At 36.8% G+C, this 26,698-nt stretch overlaps 1 protein-coding gene and 2 non-coding genes across 4 annotated transcripts in view; all 3 read left to right on the top strand.

Annotated features, from left to right (window-relative positions):
- sf3b3 (splicing factor 3b, subunit 3) overlaps nucleotides 1–24,056 on the top strand; it is a 34,456-nt gene extending 10,400 nt beyond the window's left edge. Inside the window, 19 exon segments of one of the 2 annotated variants that reach the window (NM_213503.1) lie at nucleotides 3,701–3,804; nucleotides 4,125–4,290; nucleotides 4,633–4,728; nucleotides 4,906–4,978; nucleotides 7,319–7,470; nucleotides 7,627–7,782; nucleotides 7,885–8,040; nucleotides 8,173–8,316; nucleotides 9,974–10,096; nucleotides 10,184–10,338; nucleotides 13,416–13,590; nucleotides 15,543–15,748; nucleotides 17,315–17,471; nucleotides 17,784–17,909; nucleotides 18,964–19,176; nucleotides 19,371–19,469; nucleotides 21,113–21,256; nucleotides 22,086–22,190; nucleotides 23,234–24,056. In NM_213503.1, the coding sequence (NP_998668.1) occupies nucleotides 3,701–3,804; nucleotides 4,125–4,290; nucleotides 4,633–4,728; nucleotides 4,906–4,978; nucleotides 7,319–7,470; nucleotides 7,627–7,782; nucleotides 7,885–8,040; nucleotides 8,173–8,316; nucleotides 9,974–10,096; nucleotides 10,184–10,338; nucleotides 13,416–13,590; nucleotides 15,543–15,748; nucleotides 17,315–17,471; nucleotides 17,784–17,909; nucleotides 18,964–19,176; nucleotides 19,371–19,469; nucleotides 21,113–21,256; nucleotides 22,086–22,190; nucleotides 23,234–23,374 (2,691 nt within the window). In that variant the 3' untranslated portion in view covers nucleotides 23,375–24,056. 2 annotated transcript variants of the gene reach the window in all.
- LOC137488387 (small nucleolar RNA SNORD111) lies at nucleotides 3,524–3,605 on the top strand. The gene has a single exon (XR_015515564.1). It is a non-coding gene; the product is annotated as a small nucleolar RNA SNORD111 (small nucleolar RNA).
- On the top strand, nucleotides 5,156–5,237 carry LOC137488388 (small nucleolar RNA SNORD111). The gene has a single exon (XR_015515565.1). It is a non-coding gene; the product is annotated as a small nucleolar RNA SNORD111 (small nucleolar RNA).
- Nucleotides 24,057–26,698: the final 2,642 nt, after the last annotated feature.

Genomic DNA, 26,698 nt, shown 5'->3' with positions numbered 1-26,698 from the left:
TTAAAAAGTAATGAAAAGTAATAAACGTCATCTGACGGGGTATTCAATTTTCGAGCCCAGTTTTTTAGATACATTTTTTAGATAAAAGTGCAGACCTTTATTCTTAATTTTGCGTGGATTTATTTTATATGCTGAGAGTAGGACCTTAGCGCTGTCGTGTGAGGTCGAGTTCGCGCGCGCTGAAGCAAACCAGTAGATAACCGGCTGGCTTGCTGCCAACCATATAGGCGAGCTCGCATTTGATTCATTAATTAAGTTAAAACATAGGGAAATGCAAGTTTTTGGACCTCAGGTTGGAGGGCGCAAGATTTAAAGACTGGCCTAGTAGTTGACAACAGCCGGGAGGCTTATAGCCACATCTGCAAGAAGACGATTATATTGGCACTATATCAGCTGTCAATCACTGAAAGCTTACCGCTGCCAGATGACAGGGAGCTTGTGTGGGGAACGCCTTTACGTTTACAATCACTCATTGATTGGTGATTATTGTTTCCCGCACAATGAGCAGCAAAAATAAGTAATGACATAGTGGCCTACTAAATAACGTATGTATTCTTAAAAATGCCAGAGGCAGTCAAGCATACATATACATATCTTTTTTTAAACCGGAGTAAATCAGATAATGAGCCTGATCAAGAGATGAAACTGCGCCCTCCGTGTAGGATTTAAATCAAACTTCGCTTATCAACACGTGCATATACACTAAGGGTGGAGCCGAACCCGAATACGGTATTCGGAAAGGCACGAATAGCGTGTTTTTACGAATACTTGATTCGAACAAATACTTGAAAAATTATTTGTATTCGGGAGCAAGAAAAACACTATATCAAAAAGCAGCGTTTCCTCATAGCGTTTCCTCATGAGACCACCGTGCATGCCCGCGTGAGTGTGAGAGAGAGTGTGAGAGAGAGAGAGAGAGAGAGAGACACACACACACACACACACACACACACGCTCAGTGCAAAACGCGCCAAAGCCCGAAACTGAAAGCGAGACGTGACTTTTAAGGGGTTGTTTCATATGGATTTATTAATCATTCTTGCTGTTCAGTGATCGCAAACTGCCGTCGTTTATTAAAGACGCAGACCCCTCACTGCACGTCAGCTGCGCGCCTTCAGCAGACCTCCTCATTCCTGCAGCACGAGAGCTTTATGATCGTTTATGCGCGCCAAAAGTGGCGGATCTGTCCGGTAAAATATCTGACTGCGTGTCACCGCATCCCTAAGGACTGTTTGGCGAAATATTTGACTGCATGTCACTGCATAACAAACGACTGAAAGGATATAACTAGAGAACTCTCCACTGTTCTACTGGGTGATAGCGTATGGCAAGCTGTTTTAGCATTTAAACCTTGTTCAGACTATCCATAAATATATTTAGAGATATCTCTAATTATATTTTGACTTGTCATAATTATAATTCGACTAGTCAGATTGGAAATATCTGCAAATATATTATGACTGACTAGTCATATTCCTCCATTGACTTCCATTGAAAAATATTTGCAGAAATCTAAATAAACAAACAAACAAACTTTGTGTCTGTTTTGTGGCTGGCAGATGACAATAGCAGGGCTGTATCTTTTAGTATTATATAGAATACTTTTGTTCTGCCAGATCTCCCAGGCAGGGTTTTATTTAGATTTATTTAGTTAATATTAGTTTTTGGAATTATGTCTATTGGAAAGAAGTTCTTTCAGAAGAAGAACAGTTTTTTGAAGTATTATTTGTTTTTATTCTGTCTATTCAGTGTCCTTCAACAAGAACGGTGGTGGTGGGGTTCATAATATTCACAATAGTATTTTATTAGTTGTTGGTTTAACCATGGATGAGATAATGGCTTCTATGTTATTTTCTTTTCAATGACATTTCTTATCACATGTTCAAAAACAACAGCCAACATTGCATATCTATAATTTATATAATGGGTATAATTAAACAATACTTTCACTATAACGTAAATTAGAAGTGCAATAGAAAAAATATATATTTTTGCGCCATTTTGAATTTTACTCGAATACAAATACAAATACAAATACAAATACTTTTCCCCCCTCAACAAATACAAATACAAATACCGGCTGCTCCGCACATCCCTAATATACACCTATAAATTACTTGCATATAAACCTATACTATACTTCAAACATGTATAAAACTTGCGCATATACATATAAACTTGATGCATGCATGCACCCACACACACACACACACATATACATATATATATATATATATATATATATATATATATATATATATATATATATATATATATATATATATATATATATATACAGTTGAAGTCAGAATTATTAGCCCCCCTGAATTATTTGCGCCCCATTTTATTTTTTTCCCCAATTTCTGTTTAACGGAGGGAAGATTGTTTCAGCACATTTCTAAGCATAATAGTTTTCAAAACTTATTTCTAATAACTGATTTATTTTATCTTTGCCATGATTACAGTAAATAATATTTTACTGGATATTTTTCAAGACACTTCTATGCAGCTTAAAGTGACATTTAAAGGCTTAACTAGGTTAATTAGGTGAACTACGCAGGTTAGGGTAATTAGGCAAGTTATTGTATAATGATGGTTTGTTCTGTAGACTATCAAAACAAAAAATAGCTTAAAGAGGCTAATAATTTTGTCCCAAAAATGTTTTTTAAAAAATTAATAACTGTTTTTATTCTAGCCAAAGTAAAACAAATAAGACTTTTTTCCAGAAGAAAAAATATTATCAGACATACTGTGAAAATGTCCTTGCTCTGTTAAAAATCATTTGGGAAATATTTAAAAAAGAAGAAAAAAATCAAAAGGGGGCTAATAATTCTGACTTCAACTGTATATATATATATAAATTTGATTCTTGCTCATACCCAAATTCACACACACACAAACTCGCTGCACTAGCACTCGAGCAAACTTACAAAATAAAATTTACAAACATATTTATCAGGTATCAGGTTATTGCAAAGCTGATGAAATATAAAGAATGAGATTAACAGAGGTATTATTTTGTTAAATAATCAAAGTGTGTTATATAAAATAATATAAACTATTAGTCTTTATAAATAGACTATATAAAATGTATAAGAACAAATATAAATAGACAGATAGAACCCTTAAAGGACGTTCAAGATGAAAAGCAACCAGAACTATGAATATACTCATCTGTTTGTAAAGGCTAAATACAAATAAAAAGTGAACATTCATTAATTAATTTTTGTACTTTTTTTACTTTTGAAAAAAATTTTTATAAGAGCCCGCAGTTATTATAGACTTTGCATATTCAGTTTACAGACATTTGTAGGTACAGACATCTATTGTGTGCGTTCTTGGCAGTTTTTTCCTGGCTTTTTATTTTCGTTCATATTGATATCGGAATTATATCTTATCGACCGAAATTAAGAAATATATTGTGATATAAATTTTTGCCATATCGTCCAGCCCTAGCTTAAAGTTTGACAACATTTACTATTTTTTAAACTAGATGTGAAACATTAGGAGTAATGTTTTGGTTGTGCCAGAAATGATGATTATCTTCATGTCTCTTCTCTGACTGTTTGGTGAAGAGAGATTTGTGATATCTGATCTTCATGCACTTATCAAAGAAAGTGTTTGTGGATTTATTTTTTTCAAAAAGAAAATGAGAAGAAATAATATGAAGTACTATTTGTACTTTCTATCCATCTTTTAGGTGACAGAGATTAGAATGAAATATTTTGACACCATCCCAGTGGCCACAGCAATGTGTGTTCTGAAGACTGGATTCTTATTTGTTTCTTCAGAGTTTGGAAACCAGTAAGTTTTTTTTTTTTTTTTTTTTTTTTTTTTTTTTTTTTTTTTAAATCTTATCTTGCATAATCTATCATTCATCTAAGACTAATGGAATACTTCTGATTTGATGGCATTTCCCCAAGTTTCAGTGCTTTAAGTAGCTTAGATAGAAGCTGATTAAAAAGGGGAGGAATGTGGGAGTTGTGGTTTCAGTTACCTGAAACCTATGTAGTCTGACTTTACCCATAGTTCTCATGTTCTGTTTAGTCCAGAGCTTATTAGTAATCTGCACAGTGTGTTAAGCAGCGTTGGAGGTGTTACCATAATATGTTTTTTTCTGTTAGCTACCTGTATCAGATTGCCCACTTGGGTGATGATGATGAAGAACCAGAGTTTTCTTCTGCCATGCCTTTGGAGGAGGGAGACACCTTCTTTTTCCAACCTCGTCCCCTTAAAAACCTAGTGCTGGTGGACGAGCAAGAAAGTCTTTCACCCATCATGTCCTGCCAGGTTTGTAAATGTGTATTTTGCAGTTAATTTAATAAATTAAGGCTGATGTTTATATATTAGTGAAAAACTACTGCTGGGAAGCTGGATTATAATTTGATACGACAGCAGATGTTTGGGAATGAATCACTACTTGGATGAATGCACTACTGAACTGCTTGTTACCAAATTCTTCAGTTTAGTCATAAATATGGGTAGTCAAGCATGTACACGCTTTAGAATTTTCCCCTCCTTTTCTGCTTTTAACATTTCTTGAGTATCTTACATAATGTAGCCCCCCTGAAAGCAGTGTTCGGTTGTTGTTGTTGTTATTATTATTGTTTATTATTTACGTTTTTATTGCAGATTGCCGATTTGGCTAATGAAGACACCCCGCAGCTGTATGTGGCGTGTGGCAGAGGACCCAGATCTACATTGAGGGTTTTGAGACACGGACTGGAGGTTTGTGTTGCTTGGAATTGCATTTTTCAGGCAGGGTTGCAAAATGGAAATGTGACACCCACAGCATCCTCTGCAGCTTCTGCGGTTTTACACTTCTTATTCTAGGTTTTCCAGAGACTATTAATATATTGATGTGTTAAATGGTACTGTTTTTTTTTTTTTTTTTTTTTTTTTAAGGTGTCGGAAATGGCTGTTTCAGAACTCCCTGGTAACCCCAATGCTGTGTGGACCGTCAGAAGACATGTTGAAGGTAAATGTTCATGTAAAACTAGCATAAACACAAACCATATAACTAATATACTTGCACACTGTAAAAAATGTCAACAAAGTTACTATTTGTTGTTTTTCGCTCAATAAAGGGTTAAAGTTTTACTACATATACTATTCCTCATATTAGATGTGGAACAGTTGGAGTGATGTTTTGGTTGTGCCAGAAATGATGAATATCTTCATGTCTCTTCTCTGATTGTTTAGTGAAGAGAGATTTGTGATATCTGATCTTCATGCACTCACCAAAGAAAGTGTTTTTGTTGAGCTTTCCAAATCTTTAAATCTTTGTAAGGTGCTAAAGACACTAGCTGCGTGCAAATTTGCAAACTAGTTCAGTAGGTACTACATTTGAATTTGAAGTTACTACAGGGCCATTAGAAAAGTATGTTCTATATATTATGAATGTGAGTGGTATGAATGAAATTTTGATGTGCTACATTTGCTTTTTGTCATTATCACTTGACCTACCTGTGTCTGTTGCGTCACTCCCATTCATGAATTCTCTCGCATTGCATTATAGGATAGCACCTCCATTGAATGCGAATTTCATAATCTTGCTGGGAATAGTAGGGCGTCCGGGTAGTTCATGCTTAATGTTTTTTTTTGAATATCATGAATTCAGAAATGCTACTTCTTGCATACTGTTTTTAGTGTTCTAAATAGTATGGAAATATACAATTTTAAACTCAGTCATGGTTCTCTCATAAATAACATGTCATCATTAACTTGCCCTCCTCATGTTCTAAACCGGCTTCATTTCTGTGTATAACGGCAAATAATTTTTGAATAATGTTGGAAACTATTTGCCATTGACCTGTTTTTGTTTTTCCTGCTATGGATGTCAAGGGCTATCAATTTTTTTTTCTTTTAGTTTAGTTATTTCTCTCTAGATATCATATTTTGCACTCGACAAGCAGTATGTGAAGCAGTAAATGGAGAATCATTTAACATTTTGTTTGAGATATCCTTTGAACTAAGTTAGAGTTTTCATGCATTATTGAAAAACAAACTATGTTTTCAGCAAGCTCTCATGTGTAGCGGTTGCATAGCAATTCATTTTTTTTTTTTACTGAATCAACGGCTTCAGCTGGTATTTGCTTGGCAGGCAAGGTGTAAGCTGGGCTCTCAGGAACTGTCACTGCCAGACATTTCTCTGAAATCATGTGATTTTTGCTGTTAGATTTTGGCCTCTGCACGCAGCTTGAGCTTTGCAAAGTTTATTTTGTGGTCTGTGTACCAGTGTCTGATAGCATCAGTTTCATTTTGACTTCAGTCTGTGAGAAGCAAGCGAATATTAAGTTACGTTTTCATTCTCAACAGAGCCTTGTTCACTCACTGCCTGACAAAAGTCTTGTTGTCAATCAATTACAAATTTAAGAACAACAAATAAAAAACTTAACCTGTAGTGAATCATTTGGAAAAGTGGCAGCTTTTTCCAATAAATCATCTGTTGAACTGCATCCCAAATACTACAGAAGACCTATTGGAATCCACATGGAGTTATGTGATGTAAAAATCATGGTTTGGGGTTATATTCAGTATGGGGGCGTGTGAGAGAAGATGTGAGAGAGTGGATAGCAACATCAACAGTCTGAGGTATCAAGACATATGTGCTGCCCATTATATTACAAACCACAGGAGAGGGCAAACTCTTCAGCAGGATAGCGCTCCTCCTTATACTTCAGCCTCCACATCAAAGTTCCTGAAAGCAAAGAAGGTCAAAGTGCCCCAGGATTGGCCAGCCCAGTCACCAGATATATGAACATTATTGAGCATGTCGAGTGTAATATGGAGGAGGCATTAAAGATGATTCCAAAGAATCTTGATGAACTCTGGGAGTCCTGCAAGAACCCTTTCTTTGCCATTCCAGATGACTTTATTAATAAGTTATTTGAGTCATTGCAGAGATGTATGGATGCAGTTTTCCAAGCTCATAGGACACAATAATAATTCTTTTTCAACTGCACCATGACTTTTTATTCTATACTGTACATTTATTTATGTCAAGTGACAAGACCTTTGTCTTAGCAAAGTCAGACCTTACTGTCCTAATTAAATAATTTTAAAATTAAGGCATGATCATATTTTATTTTGCTAAAATAACTATTATCTAGAGGCCTTTACCTTTCACATTAGCCACTTCTGATATTAAATGATCAACTTTAAGTGAAGTTATTATAGATAGATGACAAGACTTTTGTCATGTAGTGTATGTATACATAATTTGTTTTGTTTGCTGCTATGGTTTCATATGAGCTAATATGCTGCACTGGTTTCCAACCAAAGAACCATTTAAGCATTGTGGTTTTATTGTTCACAGATGAGTTTGATGCCTACATCATTGTGTCCTTCGTCAATGCCACCCTGGTACTTTCGATTGGTGAGACTGTGGAGGAAGTGACAGATTCTGGTTTCTTGGGAACAACACCCACCCTGTCCTGCTCGTTGCTCGGGGAAGATGCACTTGTTCAAGTGAGCGATGTCTCTCTGACCTACATTTTAGCACAATATGCAATTGAATTCTGTTGTTGTTGTTTGTTAAGCTTTTTCATTTTTTATTCTTCTCCCTAACAAGAATAGAAAAAACACTTATGCAAATAACATTTTTGTTTGATTTGTTTGTATCAGGTGTACCCTGATGGAATCCGTCACATCCGCGCGGATAAAAGAGTGAATGAGTGGAAGACTCCGGGAAAGAAAACAATCATTCGATGTGCTGTCAATCAGAGACAGGTGGTGATTGCTTTGACTGGCGGAGAACTGGTCTACTTTGAGATGGATCCGGTATGTTGATGATCTTGCATTGTTTGTTGAATTTTTATATTTGATGATATATTTTGTGTGAAAATTAGATTTTTTCCTCAATATTTGTCTTTATCCTGACAGTCTGGACAGCTGAATGAATACACAGAGAGGAAGGAGATGTCTGCTGATGTTGTGTGCATGAGTTTGGCAAATGTGCCCCCTGGTGAGCAGCGTTCCCGTTTCCTGGCTGTTGGTTTGGTGGACAATACCGTCCGCATCATCTCTCTGGATCCATCCGTAAGCAACAATATGCTCTTCTTGCATTTGTCAGCTGATTTGGGTATCAAACAAGGACTTCAGTCACTGTGCCCACTAAACGCGTTCTTTAATGGTCCATTGTGTCAAGTGTGTAATGTCTTTGTTGCACAGGACTGTTTGCAGCCATTAAGTATGCAGGCTCTTCCAGCCCAGCCAGAGTCTCTTTGTATTGTGGAGATGGGTGGAGTGGAAAAACAGGATGAGCTGGGAGAAAAGGGCACCATTGGCTTCTTGTACCTTAATATTGGCCTGCAGGTAAGAAACCTTCTTGCAAATGACTGCCAGTTTGGTTTTAGATCTATTTAAATTCAACAACTATTGGATAAGAATATTGAGCCTTTTTATTTTACGATCTGATCTTTGTAAAGTGTGAGAGCCCGTGTGCAGTGGGAATGGCGTGAATCATCATCATCAGAACAACATGCACACGCTATGATTTTGCATGACTTAGTTTGACCACAAGATGGCAGCACTGAAAACAGACATGACTACAGCTTTGGTGAAAAATAGTTTGACATTGCATCTTTTTTAAATGGAGCATCGCTATAATTTCTTGAATTGATTGAGTTTACTTTTTAACAGCAGATTGTGGTCGATGCTTTGCATGCATTTAAATTCCCCACAAATACCACTTGATCGTGAAATAATTATTATTAAAATTAGGAAAAATTTACCTTAATTTACAAGTGTTCATAATGAGCTGCTTACGTTAATCTTATGACATAACCAACTTTCATGACTCTGCTAAATGCACAATCACTCTGTCTTATGAGTGTTTAGTGATGGGTCATTCTCGAATGATTCGTTAATTTTGAAAAAATCTTTTATGCGACGTGAGAGCGATAAGTCCTCTCCGGGAGTGATTTGTTTATTTTTGCATGCACACAGTTGTGCAGGTGGGTTATATGATTATTTCTTTTTTCAAGTCTTTAAGTTGTTTATTCGTCTTGTGAAAAACAAGCTAATCAAATGCTGTCAGAGCTGCAAAAAGATTTGATCCATTTATTTGTTTTCCATTTATTTCTTGAGTTCTCTGTTTTAAGTCATCATATTACATGCTGTCAAATAATTAACAACTCAACCTGAAGACTCAAAAGTTGAACTAACTATGGGTCCTTTTGACTGTGCATTGGTAAACTTATTTGGGACTGTCAGTGTTATGTGAAGGAACGACCCAATTTAAAGACATGTCAGAAGAGGTGAACTTAATTATAGTCAATCATAGACAAAAGACCCAGATAAACAATAAATAATTGTGTCTTTTTTATAGCATTCTAGTTAGGACATGTTTGTAGTGTAATTAATGTTTTAGCTCGTTGAATATGTGGGATTTGGAAGCAATTAACATTTTAATAATGTTTTAGCATTTTGAACTGAATGACTCAAAAGATTTGTTCATCTCGATAAACAAGACTCATAAGATTTGAGTCAGTAAAATGATCTGAATTTTCCATCACTAGTATGATTAAAACTAGCCTACAGCACTAGCTGCTGTTGAAGTATGCTCACAATTGCTTAAATAGCAATGCGTTTTGAAAATCTCAAACATTGTAGAACCGTTTTCTCAACCAGTAAGCATATAAACGTGTATACGGTCAAACTGAATAAATTTTGCAAGTTTGTGCATTTAACTGCACATTAGCTTAAAGATAAAATATACTTTGAACTTAAACTGAACATGTGGTCACTGCTTCAGTTACTTCAATATAAATTTAATTGAAAACATACTTCTAAGCATCTCTTCAAAGCCTTAACATTGCAGGTTTTGCTTGATCACTGTTAACATCACAAGATCACTTATCATTTGGAACAAGGCCATTAAATAGCTAGTCTTTTCCTGTTACTGAGTGACATGACTTTCCTGTACATTCCATTGCTGCTTACTAACCATAATCACCTCTTTGTTTTTTAGAACGGAGTGTTATTGCGTACTGTGTTGGATCCAGTAACTGGGGACCTGTCTGATACTCGAACTCGGTATCTCGGCTCTCGTCCTGTCAAGCTTTTTAGAGTCCGGATGCAGGGCCAAGAAGCTGTGAGTCACATCTCTGTGTAATATCTACAGCAGCGTCCCACAGTCTACAAAATGTTAGATCTTAAAATGCACCCTTTAACTCTGTAGGTTCTGGCCATGTCCAGTCGTTCCTGGCTGAGTTACTCATACCAGTCTCGATTCCACTTGACGCCACTGTCATATGAAACCTTGGAGTATGCTTCAGGCTTTGCTTCAGAGCAGTGTCCTGAGGGTATCGTTGCCATTTCCACCAACACACTGAGGTAAACACCAACTCATACTGTGTGCATAGTAGCGCTGCAAGATTAATTGAAACGGATCTCGAATCGACACTACTCACAATCTTAATCCAGCATTTCTATTATTTAGCCAATTATATTTTCAAGGTCAGGAGAGAAGCTAAAAGTGGTCGCACAAAACTTCACTTCTTTTTATGTACATTGCTCAGCAACACAGACACCTTCAAATGATGTTAAAAAACGTCTGACTGTATTTATAAAGAATAATTCACCTAAAAATGTAATTTCTGTCCTCATGTAATGGTGTATTAGAGGCCGTGAAATCACACGTGGGCAGACTGTGAACTCTGCGTTCACCAGAGAGGATGCGTGCATCAGCTAATAAAGTTTACTCTAGTGAACAGAACCTGCATAGGATGTGAATAACAGGAAATAAAGTTCTAAATTAATGTTTAGCTTGTTGCACTGAGCTATTGTTCGGGAGCCATGTGAGAAGTATGATTTGCATGTTTTGTTTTTTTTCTCAAAGTACCAGCAGTCGCGACATAAACCAAACTAAGCAGTAAAAGTGAAACCGAACCTAGAGTGTTTTGCAATTAATAAATGTGTAGCAGTGTCAGTATAACTGCTCTAGCCTGTATAATGTTAAATATAATGCAAGCGTTAAATCTGATAATGACAGGTTTCCTTTTACCAGCGAAAAAAAAAATGTATTAATAATGTTGTCAATGACAGATTGCAAGCATATGTGTGAAACACAATAATTCAACTTTAGAATTCTCAATATTTGTGTTCTGATGTCATCACTTTACTGTGCATTAATGACCAGGACAAATTCAAAGTCTATTCAAGTCCACCATTCCAAGTCTATACAAAATTTAGCGCTTTAACCAACAGTAGACATACACATGAGCCTTATATTATTATTGTTGTTTATCATATATTTGAGAGAACAATAATGATAGCCTACTCCTATTACCCTTTATTTTACATTTATAGAATCGTGAGAAAATTGTGATTTTTATTTTCAGCAAAAAATTGTGATTCTCATTTTAGCCAGAATAATGCAGCCCTAGCGAATAGTACATGATTTAACTTTGTGAAGCTTCATAGTTTTAGGACCATTTACTGTCTAGCATATTATTTTAAAAGGCCATGAAACCCCCTCGTTTCAGCAGGGTGTTTTCACACCTCTACTTTGGGAAAAGTCAGAAAAGTGGGCGTGTCCAGCTCTGTTTAAGGGGGAGTGTCGGAGGAACTAAAGTGGGAGGGTGTGGGAGTGTCTATTTGGGCACGCGCGAGTTTCAGTCAAAATACACACAGGAGAAAGTGATGTTGTTTAACCTACATGGACATCTGTAGTCGAATTATTTGCCAAATTATTAAATGGTGGACTTTAACTGCAGTTTGGCTCTTTCATTTAGGGAATTCATTCATGCCCCTCGCGACAAACGAGATATTTGACTCGAGGATCTGCTCTAAGCGTGTATTTTTCATGCAATGTTTGATACCGCACGGCGAATGAGAGAAAAAAACTGCACACGGCAGGTAGCGTCAGAAAGCCGCGTGTGTTATTCCGGTCACTAAATGCGGTGCTAACATGTTTACACTCAGTGCAATAGTTAACTTAGTTCGATACGAACAAACTGAATAAACAAAGAGCACTGCTCACTTACCAAATCTGTAGAGACAGGACAATCACCAGCAACTAGAGCCGCATCTTTATTAAGAGGAGACTACAAGCGAATCCAGATCTTAGCGTTTGGAGATGAGAACAGCTCTCAGGTAAACAATAATCCTCCTTAGACACGCAAGTTATTGTTGTCGAGCATCGCGTACACTGTTAATCCACACGTGATCCAGATGAGCTCTCACAGAGAGAAAATGAAAACGAAACTTAATGGCAGCAAACTATAAAAGCAACACTTCACGCTTGTTTTGCCAACACAACGTGGCGTCTCTGTCGTCTACACTCTGACAATAATGAATATTAATGAAGTTGCACAATAGAGCGCGCTGATTGGTTTGAACCAAGCCTTACTCATGCATTAATACATCACACTGTAAGACGTAATAAGACTCACTCTGGCACAGGCGTCCAGTCTGCACGATGGAATACAAGGCTATTATGTCATGACCGTGACGCAGCTTCAAAAATTGGTTTCAAACGGGAAGTACGAATTTGCTTGAAATAACGCAAAAACAACCAATTTACACTTTTTAGTGAAATATAGGTGTCCTAATAGTGTTTTTAGCAGTGTGGGACACATATACGACTGTCAACAGCTCAAAAAATGTGTTTTGGTGTTTCGTGACCCTTTAAGTTTTTTCTAGTAGATGTTAAAGTAATATTTGTACTTTTTTTCCCTGACCCGCAATATAAAATAAATGTTCTTGAATGTATAAACTTTGGTATCACTACATATGGTTGTGTTAGTTTATCCATTAGATATCATGAATTAAAAATGAACAACACTGTTACTCGTTACTTAATCTTTGTTAACTAATCATATAATTATGTATTGGTTAATGGATTATTTAATGTGAACTAATGGTAAACTTAGGCTTAGTTCAGCATTGCATATTTTAATCAAAGGCATTCAACCTTATTGTAAAATCTAACTGAAAATCTTTCACTTCCTTTTATTTACATTTTGGCATAAAATATGAGCTCTACTTAACATTTTGGTGAGTAAATGTTGACTTTATTTTGAGGGTGGTTAACTTCCATAAGTGTGGGCCTCTCTTCCCTCAATGTTGTTACTGGCCAGCTGCCGCTTGGCACCTTTTTTTTGGACAGAATAGCTTTGTTTAGTCATGAATTGATCTAAATAAAGTTTTATATTGCTGTAAAATTAGGGATACATTTTATGATTGTTTTGAAACTCTGCGTTAGTCATTCCTTTTGTAGTTTGAGATCTCTTGTTTTTTTTTTTCTATCAAAGTGATTCGGTTTATGAAACAAAATATTGGGTGGGATTTTAATATTGAAGCCAGGAAATGGGAGGTTTTTGCTTCCGTGCTTTAATAATTAATCTGTTCCATAATGTTTAATCATACTCCTGCATGCCAATCATTCCTCTCATCTGTCACTTTCTCAGGATTTTGGCTCTTGAGAAACTGGGTGCCGTCTTCAACCAGGTTGCTTTCCCACTGCAGTACACGCCTCGCAAGTTTGTCATCCACCCAGAGACCAACAACCTGATCCTGATCGAAACCGACCACAATGCCTACACTGAAGCCACCAAAGCCCAGCGCAAGCAGCAGATGGCTGAGGTCAGTGAGACTGGACTTCACAGGGCAGTGTTCACCAAAAAAAAAAAAAAGCGCTTTTGTTGTCTATCTCCTCTGGAATTTTGCCTTATCTCAGTCTGTCGTTTCCTCTTTCTCTCCTGCCTGACTCATGCACTAATTTTCCCAATCTAATCACAGACTGAGAAGGAATTTCATTACTTTCTTGTCCGAAGTTCTCCGTCATGTCTTCTGCGGCTGCCTCATCATGGCACATGTTTGCAAGGGTAATTCCATGTTGACGAGCCGTAAAAATGACAAGTGCTGTGAAATATACAGGTCGTGGTTTTTGTGGTGGTCCCTCACAGTTAAATCATATTGATGTAGTACAGCTGAAGTTTAAGTGTATCTAGTAGTCTGCTCAAGTCAAATAAACAGTCGGCTACTGCCCTGTAAAATGACTGCTCCTGAGCATATTGCTTAACATAACGTTCTCTTGTTTAACTGCATATTGTCTCAAAAAGATTCTTGTATACACTGTGTGGCCAAACGTTTGTGGATGGCCCTTTATAATTAAGGGTCTTGGTTTGGCTCTTTGCAGTGAAAAAATATTATAATGCTGCTACATACAATGCAATTCTGGACCGTTTTGTGCTTCCAATTTTGTGGCACCATCGCATGTCATGTTTTTTCCTGCATGACAATGCCCTGGTGCACAAAATAATTTAGTGGTTCTGGTGTGGAAGAACTTTTCTGACCTCTAAAAACCCACAGAATTGGTTGGAGAAATTCAAACTCTGTGACCTAAACCTGAGCTTGTGAACACTTGTGTCCGAACAGTACTAAATGCCTGAAGAATGTTTCCAGGTTTTACAGTGGAGACCAAAATTGGAAAACATTTTAAAGGAAAAAGTGTTTATAAATGGTGTTATTGATTGCAAATTGGTAGGAGTTTTAGTTGTGGTGCTATCAGATAATGCAAAGCTTATTATTCTGTGAAAGATGCAGTGATCAAAATAAGAGCAGGAGTAGGGCTGCACAATATTGGCAAAATCTAACATTGTGATATATTTTTTGATTGTATATTGTCATATGAATACAATTTCACCAGAATACTTAATATCTCGATTTGGTAAGAATTTTTAAATAATCTTTAAATACAATCAAGAAAAAGATTGAAAAGTGTTTTATCGTTTTCCGAGTGTAACTGTTTTCAAGTACAGTAACTGAACGATAAAAATAATATAATTAATCGTTTATGAAGTCACAAATGGAACTATTTATGAATGCTTTTAAAATCATTATACAATCACAGGTATCAAAAAACGCATGCAAATTCGAAGTTTTAATACAAACTCAATATCCTGCGATGTGACTTGGGAATAATAATATCATATTCTGCAGCTGGATATATTATAAGCAGGAGTGCAGAAAGATGACAGACATTTCTGAAAGTTACAGCTGTTAAAAAGAAGTAGGAAATGTTCTGCCCTTGGTGTGAAGACTTCACGGCATCTTCAACCACAGGACATGACTAGTCTTCCACAGATCAAGACAAGTGACAAGAACTAGACTCTCACAGGATGTCAATAATCTGACCCAAACTGTGACCCTGTATCATGATGGCTCAGAATGAATACATTTTCCATTAGACCCCTAATCTTTACTAGTCTCCTACAGGACATCTAGTATCTGATGCTAATTGCTGCTATTCTTGATCTAAGATTCACTGACTACAGCTGTCTTAAAGTCCAAATTCTCTTAAAGGTCAGGACGCTGTATACAGTGATACAGATCCTTACCTATTCAGTGCTTTACTGATGAGCAGTTCTAGCTGCTGTTGAACCGTTTGTCATCAAAACTATCTGACAGAATCTGTCACTTTAGAACTGCTTACCTTCTTGTGTGTGAGTGAAAGTTGGAAAGTATTCAGCATTAGTGTACACGCTGTCTGTATAGTTTATTATGAAATGTAAAATTCTATCTCTGCTCTACAGGAAATGGTGGAGGCAGCAGGAGAGGATGAAAGGGAGCTGGCAGCAGAAATGGCAGCAGCTTTCTTGAATGAGAATCTGCCAGAAGCCATCTTTGGGGCACCTAAAGCAGGCTCTGGGCAATGGGCCTCACTTGTACGCTTGATCAACCCCATCCAGGGCAACACATTGGACCTGGTGCAGCTGGAGCAGAATGAGGCAGCTTTCAGGTGAGAAGGCTGAATTATGAGTTAAAGGGCACAACATGGGTACAGTGGGTGTGTATACAATTTGCATTTGAATTCGGAAAAAAAAAAATCAAAGTTCTGAACACAAATTAGGGCTGCACACTTGGTAAAATCTGTCTTTGTTTTTGCGACATATGTTGCAATATGAATAGGATCACCAGATGACTTGATTAGAATTGTTTGAAAAGATTATTCATATACTTTGATTGGGATGATTATATAGGACAGTGAATCATGCATAAATTATAATAAACAAATTACAAGCTCATAGAGAAAATACAGTAGAGCAAAAGAAAAGTAAAATAAACATGGGTTTCCGAGGACTCTGTATTCAGAAATTGAATGGTGCAGAAATTGAATAACAATGAAACATAACACTTCAAAGTCTTCATTGTATAAATATTTTAATCAAATTCACAATAAATTACAAATTGTACAATATATTGTGCCTGAATACTTTAAATTTTAAAAATGCTCTGTCACAGGCTTTCAAGGGCCATGACACCCCCCACTTTTGGTTCAGGTCTACCTCAGAATTTTTTCAAAAGATGCATAATAATGGGCGTTGAGCTCCATGAGCAAAGGGCAGGAGTGGGCGTGTCCAGCAGGGGAGAAGGAGGGGAGCGAACAACTGTTGTCAGTTAGCTCACAAAATGAGACACTTGCCCTGTCTAAAGGCAAACAGCAGGACGGCGATGTGTCTAAATGTGAACAAACTCCTAAAACTTTGAACAAACTTGTTCTAAATGTGAACAAACAACGTCTGCCATTCTCCAATTCTCATACTGCTCTCCCGACAAAAATGCTTGCTGCACACAAACAGCTTTGCTGTATCGGCCCTGACAGGATTGCAGGGAAAAACATGCAACAAACTCCGTGGATCATCGAAACAAACATATATGAATGGCTAAATACTGTGTGCAGTGGGTCTGTGTCTCACAGCTTGGCGCTGGCAGCTCTGTCTAGCCTTCGGAAGGCATGTGCAGTCATGAGTAATTAAGGAGCAGACTGTTCTCATAGGATAAGAAAACCCTGCTATGAATAATAATGAGAAACCGACTTATCTTTTCAAACCATCTTTTCTCTTGCAGTTTTGTCCTACGTCACTGATTTTGATCCCAACCCAAAAATCATTTTAAACCCGGAAGCTGAAATTAGCTTACAAAAGCTCAAAATTATCCAGTTTTCCCCACAATTACAGCTAACAGGTGCTAACATTGTCTTAATTTTTGCTCAACACACACAAGTCTGTTACAATCTCAAAAAAAGTACTCGAGGGTTTCGTGAACCTTTAAAGACACATGAAAATAATCAACTTTCACTCTTATTTTAAACTTCACATATCACTTGTTCTGAACTATGCACCTTAATTATAATCCCAACTGAGCATTGAACATCCTGCGATGTGGCTATTGCAGATACACACATTGCAATATGGATGCTGAAACAAAATATTGTGCAGCCATACCACATGTTTAGATTTGCAACACATTAACAGTTAAGTTCATCTTTTTCTGATCTTAGTTCCTCTTTGCGTGTCTCTTGCAGTGTGGCTATTTGCCGCTTTCTGAATGGAGGAGATGACTGGTACGTGTTGGTGGGTGTTGCAAGAGATATGATACTCAATCCACGCTCTGTTGGCGGAGGATATATTTATACCTATCGGATAGTTGGAGGTGGGGACAAGCTGGAGTTTTTGCACAAGGTGAGTGGAACAGGAAATTACTTTGCATCAAACTGATTGGTCCCATGTGCACGATGGGGGCTCTGGAATGTGGAATTTCCCACAAATCATTAAATGCACAGTTTAAGCATAGCAAATTACAGAATTAAACCACTTTACCACGTTTTTTGTCCTGGCCATGCCCCAAAATGCCTTGTATTAATGTTTATGGTCCAGTTTAATGATGCTTTGTCCATGCTGTGTATCAAAGACACATGTTTAAAAGGTACTTTTTCTCATTTAAGTCTGAAGTGATGCATTTGAAAATGAATCATTTTGATTTGTTGTTGACAGACCCCTGTGGAGGACGTGCCCCTGGCTATTGCTCCATTTCAGGGACGGGTTTTGGTTGGAGTGGGCAAGCTCTTGCGCATCTATGATTTGGGAAAGAAAAAACTTCTCCGCAAGTGTGAAAACAAGGTGAGAAGTCACTTTTAGAGGATCACTTCTTTTTCAGAGGAAGTAAGTTTTTTTTTTTTTTTTTTTTTCTTTTTCTTTTTTTTCTTTGAGAATTGAATAATGTGAGGGTAACGTCTATGACGCACAACTCTTCAGCTTGGTGTTGATGCATAACCACATGAAAAACATTGAAACAGAAGTTCAGACCACAATGTTTGGCAGTCATTATTTGCTGGAGACTTTACTGTACATGTTTAAGTTAAAGCTGACTGATTTGTTTAAATGTGTAGTTTAAACATAACAATTTGTCATCATTTACTCATCCTGCTGTTGTTCCAAACATGCCCTTCATTTTTAGATGTTAAAAAGAAATATGTTGTGCTTGTCCATATAATGGTAGTGAATGGCAACCATTGTTAAGCTGTAAAAAAAAAAAAAGCTTTTGAGTATCCAAAAAAAAATTCATACAATACATGTATTTTTCAAATGTTTTATAGGTATATAACAGGGTTTAGTAAAAAACTTGAAACACTATGTAGATTTCCTTAAAAGTATGTGTCATTTGTGTATTTTTTTAAAATAATACTTAAATAATATACTGGAGTTTCTAGCTTTGTTACTATACCAAGAAAAGTTTTACAAATCTTCTTTTTTTGATTTCTTACAACTTGTGTGCATTTTCTGGCCAAGTCAGAGTGAATGCAGTTGGTTTGGTCAGAATTTTTTTTTTAAATGCTTGTATTTTTTCCTCCAAACCTTATAATATACCCTCTGAACCACAGGTTTCAAACTCAGTTCCAAAAGGGCCGCAGCTCTGCACAGTTTAGTTCCAACCCTAATTAAACACACCTGCTCTGAACACTTTAAATATATTTTAAGTTTTGTGTGAAATTTTGATCCATCATAAGTGACCTGAACAGGTATGTACCATGAAGACTAAGCATATTTGATAAAATAAACACAAAATGGAAAAAAACAAACCAACACAAAGTTCTTTTTGTGACTATTTTTATGTTTGAATAGAGGAACAACCTGCTGAGCCATGTTGACCAAAACCTCTTTCTTGTTCTTGCAGCATGTTCCTAATTTAGTGACAGGCATCCACACTATCGGCCAGCGTGTGATTGTTTCAGATGTTCAGGAGAGTCTGTTCTGGGTGCGCTATCGCCGCAATGAGAACCAACTCATCATCTTTGCTGACGATACTTATCCTCGGTGGATCACCACTGCCTGTCTGCTTGATTATGACACAATGGCTTCAGCGGATAAGTTTGGAAATATCTGCGTTGTGAGTGTCGCCACCTGCTTTGTTTTGAAACCTTTGAGACCAGTGTGCTCTATAGTCTGTTTGTCAAGCCAATATGACCAAAACAAACGTAAAAAATATTCCCCTGTAAATAATTACATTTAAACATTTTATTTTTTAGTAAATGCGTTTGAGAATGAAAGTGGCATGCTAAATGTATGCTAAATCTTTATTAGGTTCGCCTTCCCCCAAACACCAGCGATGATGTTGATGAGGACCCCACAGGGAACAAAGCATTGTGGGACAGAGGCTTGCTTAACGGAGCTTCACAAAAGGTATACGTTTTCTACTACCCTCAATTTCTCATTTCCCACAGGTCCCGGAAACTGACCTTTGGCACTGAGCTGTCCTAACCACTTGTTCCTGCATTGTTTTTGTCTGTCTGGTTGGTTTTGCGGTTGCTGTTCTCCTTGCTCACACTCAGACTTGCACCCCAGAACATTTGGCTTGCGTCCACTCTCCGCTTCTGGTTCTGAAACCTCAGCAGCAAATCTTGTCCTCTCGCCAGAGATCATTATGTGCAGATTAGTAGCATGGAAATGTTTAGGTGGAAACAAGGGAAAGTCCCTATTTGCACACCAATGACTTGCGTCTAGCTCTGACGGACATGCCTAAAGCATGTGTAATCAGGATTGTGGTGGACTAAACATATTGTGGAACCTGCCTAGGGGTGCAAAGTGTATCATAAGCAGATCCGTTATCAACTGATATTAGTTAGCTGATCACTGATATTAGTGTCATTTCCACCTGTTCGGTATCAGATAAAATTAAGATAAATTAGGATGCTCTTTTTAAGCACACTTGTCCTTTAAAGAGCATATCTTGTAAGTTTCTCTTTGGGTTTTAGTTATATGAAAGCTATTTTCAGGCATTACAATGAGTCATGTTTATTGCTTTTAAAAGTGTTTGCATAAGATTTGCACAAAGTAACAAGTAGGGGTTATCTGTGTGTAATACTGTTTATCTAATTCTGTTTTACACCACACACACAAAGACTTTCTTAGATATGACTGCAAAATCCATTTGCTACACACATACTTAAGCATTGATGCTAGTGTCTTGAGGGCAGCGTCTCCAGTGTCACTTCAGGATCTTTTTTATTGTCGTATCTAAGAAAGTTTTCAAAACAACTCGCCATAATGTTTAGTTTAACTAAGAGTTTGTATCTAAAATACAGGCCTATTTGTACTGTATAATGCAATAATTTTCATAAAGTGGTAGTTGTAATTAAATACCATTGGTAAGGTTGTGGAACTATTAAACATCTTTCTTGTATTCAGGCTACCAGGAATAAATCATAATTTTGAAAAGCTGAATCATTTTATAGACTTAGTAGAAATGTAATAGTTGTAAAAGAGGTTTGCAATAAATGCAGTGGTATACTAGTTAAAGTTCTAGGTTTTGTAACTTGAATTAGACCAAGCCTAGTTTTTTTTTTAAATTACCATTTAAGTCAATTGTCAAAATCATTTAACCATTTAAAGCCCAGAAAATAAATTTTACTGGGGATAAAATACAATGTAGGGGAAAAAATGTGGATTTCAATGGGGTCTAGAGAAAATGTATTTCTTTTTTATTCAGAATGGTTGAATGATTAGGATTGGTTGAATGGTTCTGCCATGCTATATTAGTGCTTTTTGCATAACTGTTTTTGGGTTAAATACCCATTTAAACTTTAAATGTAATTTTAGGTATCAGCATTAAAATAATATATAATAATCATTGTTGGCCAGATATGATATTATATTGAATAACATTTGTTTTGCGGTGAACTATGCCATTAATAACACTTTTTGAAGAAAGCAACTCACTTCCTCATACTAGTATTTTTGCTTGCCAGTGATGGGTAACTAAATGGACTACTATGATTTAATTTTAATCCACATGTGTTGACATTTTTCTTCCCTGCCAATCACAGGCTGAGATCATCATCAACTATCACATAGGAGAGACTGTGCTGTCGCTCCAGAAAACCACACTCATCCCTGGAGGATCCGAGTCTCTGGTGTACACCACACTATCTGGAGGCATTGGCATCCTGGTTCCCTTCACCTCTCATGAGGTACAGTTCCTTAAACAGTAAATAGCTAGGCATCACTTAAGCCTGGTTTATACTTCTGCGTCAAGTGACCGGCGTAACCCACGGCGCATGCAGCGCACGTAGCTGTGCATTTATACCTCTGCTCGCTGTCACTGTTGGTCTGCATTAACACTTCCGAAATGCTAGTTGGCAGTGAGGTGTTAATGTTTCTCTGTGTCGAGTTTCTTCGCTGGTGTTTTGTTTTTTCTGAACGCTTCCTGAATGTACAAATGGCTCCAACTCGCTCATTTTGAGGCAGAAACCGGCAGACATGCAACAACTTTAACTATGAGGTAAACACAAAACAAAACTTTCCATCCTCAGCTCCTTTACGGGACTCCACACTTGTAAACAATCTCTTCATCGGGCTGGCGCAGCTCTCAGTCCCGCCCTGACTCACCAGCGCTACCAAACCGACCAATCACATCACTTGCGCTACGTGTCATTACGATGTGTAGTTGCATTTTTTGAGAGGTGCACGTCAGTGATGCCGACGGCCACGGCATAGGGCTATGCATCAATGCATAGGCTGTGCCGTAGCATATGCGTGTGCTTCACGCAGAAGTATAAATCAGCCTTTAGGAATAATGTTAGCATTCAGTGGTGTTTCAACTCTTCTAAAACCGCTTAAGCAGAAGAGGTGAAGGCCTCAGGAAATTGCTTAACTTCAGCCCAACAGAATATGCAGCTTCAGTTAACTTATCAAATGCACTGTAATATTTAGCAGAATACAAGCTTATCATAATTAAAATTGCGGTCATGCAAAGTTTTTGAATTGAGAATAAAATGTGTTGGTCTCATCTGTCTTTAGGATCACGATTTCTTCCAGCACTTGGAAATGCACATGCGCTCAGAGTTTCCTCCTCTGTGTGGTCGAGATCATCTCAGCTTCCGCTCATACTATTTCCCTGTCAAGGTAAACCAGCACACAGTTACACTTCACACTGGTATAATATTAACTGGTGTTCAACTAGTTTTTAATAAATGATCCACTTGCACCTGACTTTGTAGAATTGATCAGGAATATGTTCCATTTTCAAAATTTACTCAGAAATAATTTAAGTAATTTAAAAGTTGACAGACATTATACATCATTTTTTGGGGGGTTTCTTTCAGTATTCAGAACAAGGAAAGGCATACCAAAGCGGTATCTGTAAAATGAGGTGCCTGATCAGATTTCAGAGGTTCGGATCCAGCTTGTTCTGGCACAATATAAACCCTGACTTTAATCCTATTTACATGTCCACCCAAGTGCTTTTCTGACACCAGGTTTATTCCTACCCATTTCTTTACATATTTTGGTTATGATTTTATATAAGAATTACCTAAACAACAAAAAGTGATTTGGAAAATTTGAAGAGAAACAAACTTTTCTTTGTCTTCTCTATGTGCGCTAGACACTTTCCTACAAACACATTGTTACAAGGGCTCAATGTTAATAATAATAATAATAAAACAGCTCAACTACTATATATATTCTGGTTGTTTTTATTCTGTTTTGTGTATTAAATTAACTTCTTTTATCCTCATTTATAATTCGCTTTGGATAAGTGTCGTCTAAATAAGAACATTTCAATGTTTATGTCATGCCCAATTAAAAACATGGTAAATGATATGACAGTCATGACTACAACTGTTTTTGTTACTTTAACTTAAAGTTAATCGGGTTTCAACTACATTTAGGTTTTACTTAACCTTTTTACTAAGAGTTTTATATTTTAGTCGGTTTGATAGAACTTTTGTAGTCATTTCAACTTGTATAATTTAATATAACAAAAACATTAAGTCAGCAAAAGAAATGTACAGTGCAGAATTATCAGAGTTTCATAGCACATGAATGCTACATAAATGTAGTATCCTTTAAAAGACATTTTTACCAATGTGCCATAACTCTGAGTCACTTATAGCATAAGTTGGTAATTTTTCTGAATGACTGTATCCATCTCTGTGTGTTTCCAGAATGTGATTGACGGAGACCTGTGTGAGCAGTTTAACTCTATGGATCCTCATAAGCAGAAGAGTGTCTCTGAGGAGTTGGACCGTACACCTCCAGAAGTGTCAAAGAAACTGGAAGACATCCGAACACGCTATGCCTTCTAGGATCTTCACATCTGGCAGGCGCACCATGAGAAAATCAATTGTTTTTCCGGGCTTCCCATGGCTGTGGGCATCAAACTTTCCTACCACAAGTATAGGAGCTGCAATCTGGTGACTGCTGAAGGAAGTTCCCCATTTAACTGGGGCCAGATGGGAGCTGTCAAACTCCCAGTGGTCAATGACCCGGTCCTGCTTGAAATGACTGTCAGTACTGTACTCGGTACAAAGCGTTTCAGTTTTTTAGTTCATACTGAGTGGCTGCATAGATACAAATCTTTTCAGAAGTATGCTTTCATGCATCAGCCCATATACAAGAATGAATTTTATTTGTGTGGATAAAAGTCTATTACTAATTTTGTAGCTATACCACAGTGCGAACGAAATCCAGCTCAATCCACATTTTGCTGTATGAATCAGTCTGCATAAAACCGTTCCATCATTCGTGTCTCGGGTATTTAAATAATTTCTCAAAGCATAAAAAGATGTTTCCACTCTTGTAAAAACAGTGAAATTGTAAAATAGCTTTAGTTTTTGTCTCTACGTGGAAACAGCAAATTTGTGGTTTGTAACTACTGCTTTTTTGTGGAAAGGCCATAAATATCCACAACCCCAAAAAAAGAAATCGGGCTGTTTTTGTCAAAGTGTGAGAATTTGTAAATAAACTTTTTTTTTACTTTGTCCTGTATTTCCGTGTCTGTCACAAGACTCTCTGTTTGTCTGTAACTGAGCCCACAGGCAAAGCAGGTTTTTACTGCTGTTTTCTTTTTCTTTTTTTTTTCTTTTTTTGGTGGAAGCCCAATAGTGATCATGCATCTTTCTCATGACGATGAGTCATGTTGTGTACAATCCCTTAAAATTGTTATTCAGTTTTAGTCACTTAAAAGATGAAAGTTTAAAGCATTTAGTTTCTTTAGGCTCACCAAATACTGTGTAGAAAGCTTTAAAAAAAAACTTTAGGTACAGTTTTCTCAGATTGCTGCATGGCCACTACTTTAAAGGGCACCTATGATGAAAATCAACTTTTGGACATAACTGTGTATATGTATAGTGCGTCCAGTCATATTGGAGTGCTATAAACCTAGTAAGTCTCTTTTAAAAAAAATTCCTAATGCTAAAATAGGACCCATATCCCAGTGATTTTGAGGCCCACTGCAACGTGACATAGGAGGGCTGTTTTCCCTGCCTTCTGAAATTATTGACTGGTGCCATGTTTCTAAAATGTCATGTATACACGTCCACAGAATATTCATTTACAAAGAAATGGATTAAAACATGTTACAACTCGGTGACCATCTGCACTTCAATAATTAATTTTCTAAGTTTAAAACTTTTCTAAAACAGCTTGTTTGTAATAAAGACAGTAAAATCATTATGTAATTCTTAACTGCTAAAATTACCATGGCCACATGGTGTCAGTAAATGCGCTTATGTGTGTGTGTGAACTGTAGATGGCATTTGTGTGACTCATTAGCTATGTTTACATCCAAAAATGCGAATTAACTTCTTGTGCAAAATTGGAATATCGCATAAAAGATGTGCGAATAAAGAAGCATTTCCATTCAACGAGTCTAAGAGAACAAAATCGTCACTTCCTGATTAACTGGCGACAAATATCAAAAGTAAAAATAGAATTTGCTGTGGGTTGAGAAGCTGCGTCAATTTTTTTTTTCATTTAATAAATGACTTAAGAAGGCAACCCTGACACAGTGAACGCAAGGTGGTGTTTGAAGGTGTCAGAAGCAGAGCCCAGACGCTGTTGATTCTGGAGGTCATTGAAATTATAATAACTCTAATACTGAAATGGTTAAAGTGTTTTTTTTAAATGACCAAATCAACATTTCAGATGTTTTACAGTGTGCTCAGTTTGCTGGTTTATCCATTTACACACATTTTCATCATCACATGATCTCTTATAACAAAATCACATTTTAATGTGCATACTAGAATTTATTCAGTAAAGTGTTTCCATCGCAGTTCATGCACATCTATTCTTATCGAATAAAAAATGTTTATTCTACTCGCTTATGCGCATAACCAAAATTTTTTTTAAATGTATGCGCATCTTGGCATTTCCATCAACTGTTTTTTTTTTTTTAATCTTAAATGCGCATAAAAATAGATGTAAACGAAGCTATTGTTTCAGAAAAGCTTGAATAAACTTTACCACAAATACTTCAAATTAACTTACTTGGTATTTTTCACTAATGGGCTGTATTTCAGCTTCATCCGTGTCTGTCTCTATCACTGACTGCTGTTTATCTACTGTAACACAGCAGAAGCAGACATACATGTGGGTGCGGTGGGCGGGGAGAAGCAGTTCATTTGGATTTAAAGCCACAGACTACAATAACAGCTACACTTACCAGACACCAAAATAGCCAAATTCTACATTATATAATAAATCATTTGATGGGTATTTGCGTCTAAACTTTTGACACATTCTGGAGACACAAAAGGCTTGTAACATCTTGTAAAAGGGGTAAAGTCGGTGCCCTTTAACTTGATGAATCAGTTTTTTAAAGGGATAGTTAAGGGAGGATTTACTCGCTATTTACACCACTGGTTGCAAACCTTTTTCTGTTGGACGCAAAAGATAGTAGTGGTTACCATAGTAGTAGTAAAAAACATACTATGGAAGTCAACGATTACCAGTTTCCAACCTTCTTTAAATTGTCTTTTGTATTTAACAGAAAGAACGGTGGAATTTTAGTTGATCTGTCCCTTTAATCATGTAACACTTTTGTTTTCCTACTCTGTGTTCTACTTATCAGCTTCATTTCACTTTCATCTCAATATCTATTTTTAATCTTGAGCAATTTGTATTCTGCACCGTCACAGGACTAAATATGAAATCTTATCGTGCAAATTCCTATTTGTGTCAAAAGAGGATTTCACTCTATGAATCATCATTCAGTCATTTTCTCCTCATTATTGCCTGCAGTCAGTGAACCAAAACACAGATCAACTATCCTAACTATTTAATTTGAATGAGTTATGTCCTGTTCTCGCCAAAACCCACAATTGTCAACGACACCGGTGGTCTCCGCTACACCTATGCTCTGCTTATCACTTTAATAGCACTATTAATAAATAACAAATAATATAAAGTCATTATTTTACTTGACGTAGCATGAGCACTGTCATCATGGCAAAGATAAAATAAATCAGGTATTAGAAATGAGTTATTAAAACTATTATGTTTAGAAATGTGCTGAAACAATCTTCCCTCCGTTAAACAGAAATTGGGGGGGGGGGGGGGGAACAGGGGCGTTAATAATTCAGGGGGGCTCATAATTTTGACTTCAACTGTATATGTTATTGAAAAAT

The sequence above is a fragment of the Danio rerio genome, chromosome 18 (assembly GCF_052040795.2).
Source record: "Danio rerio strain M-AB ecotype USA chromosome 18, GRCz13ab, whole genome shotgun sequence".
Lineage (NCBI taxonomy): Eukaryota > Metazoa > Chordata > Actinopteri > Cypriniformes > Danionidae > Danio > Danio rerio.
This window is presented reverse-complemented; position numbering and strand designations above follow the sequence as displayed.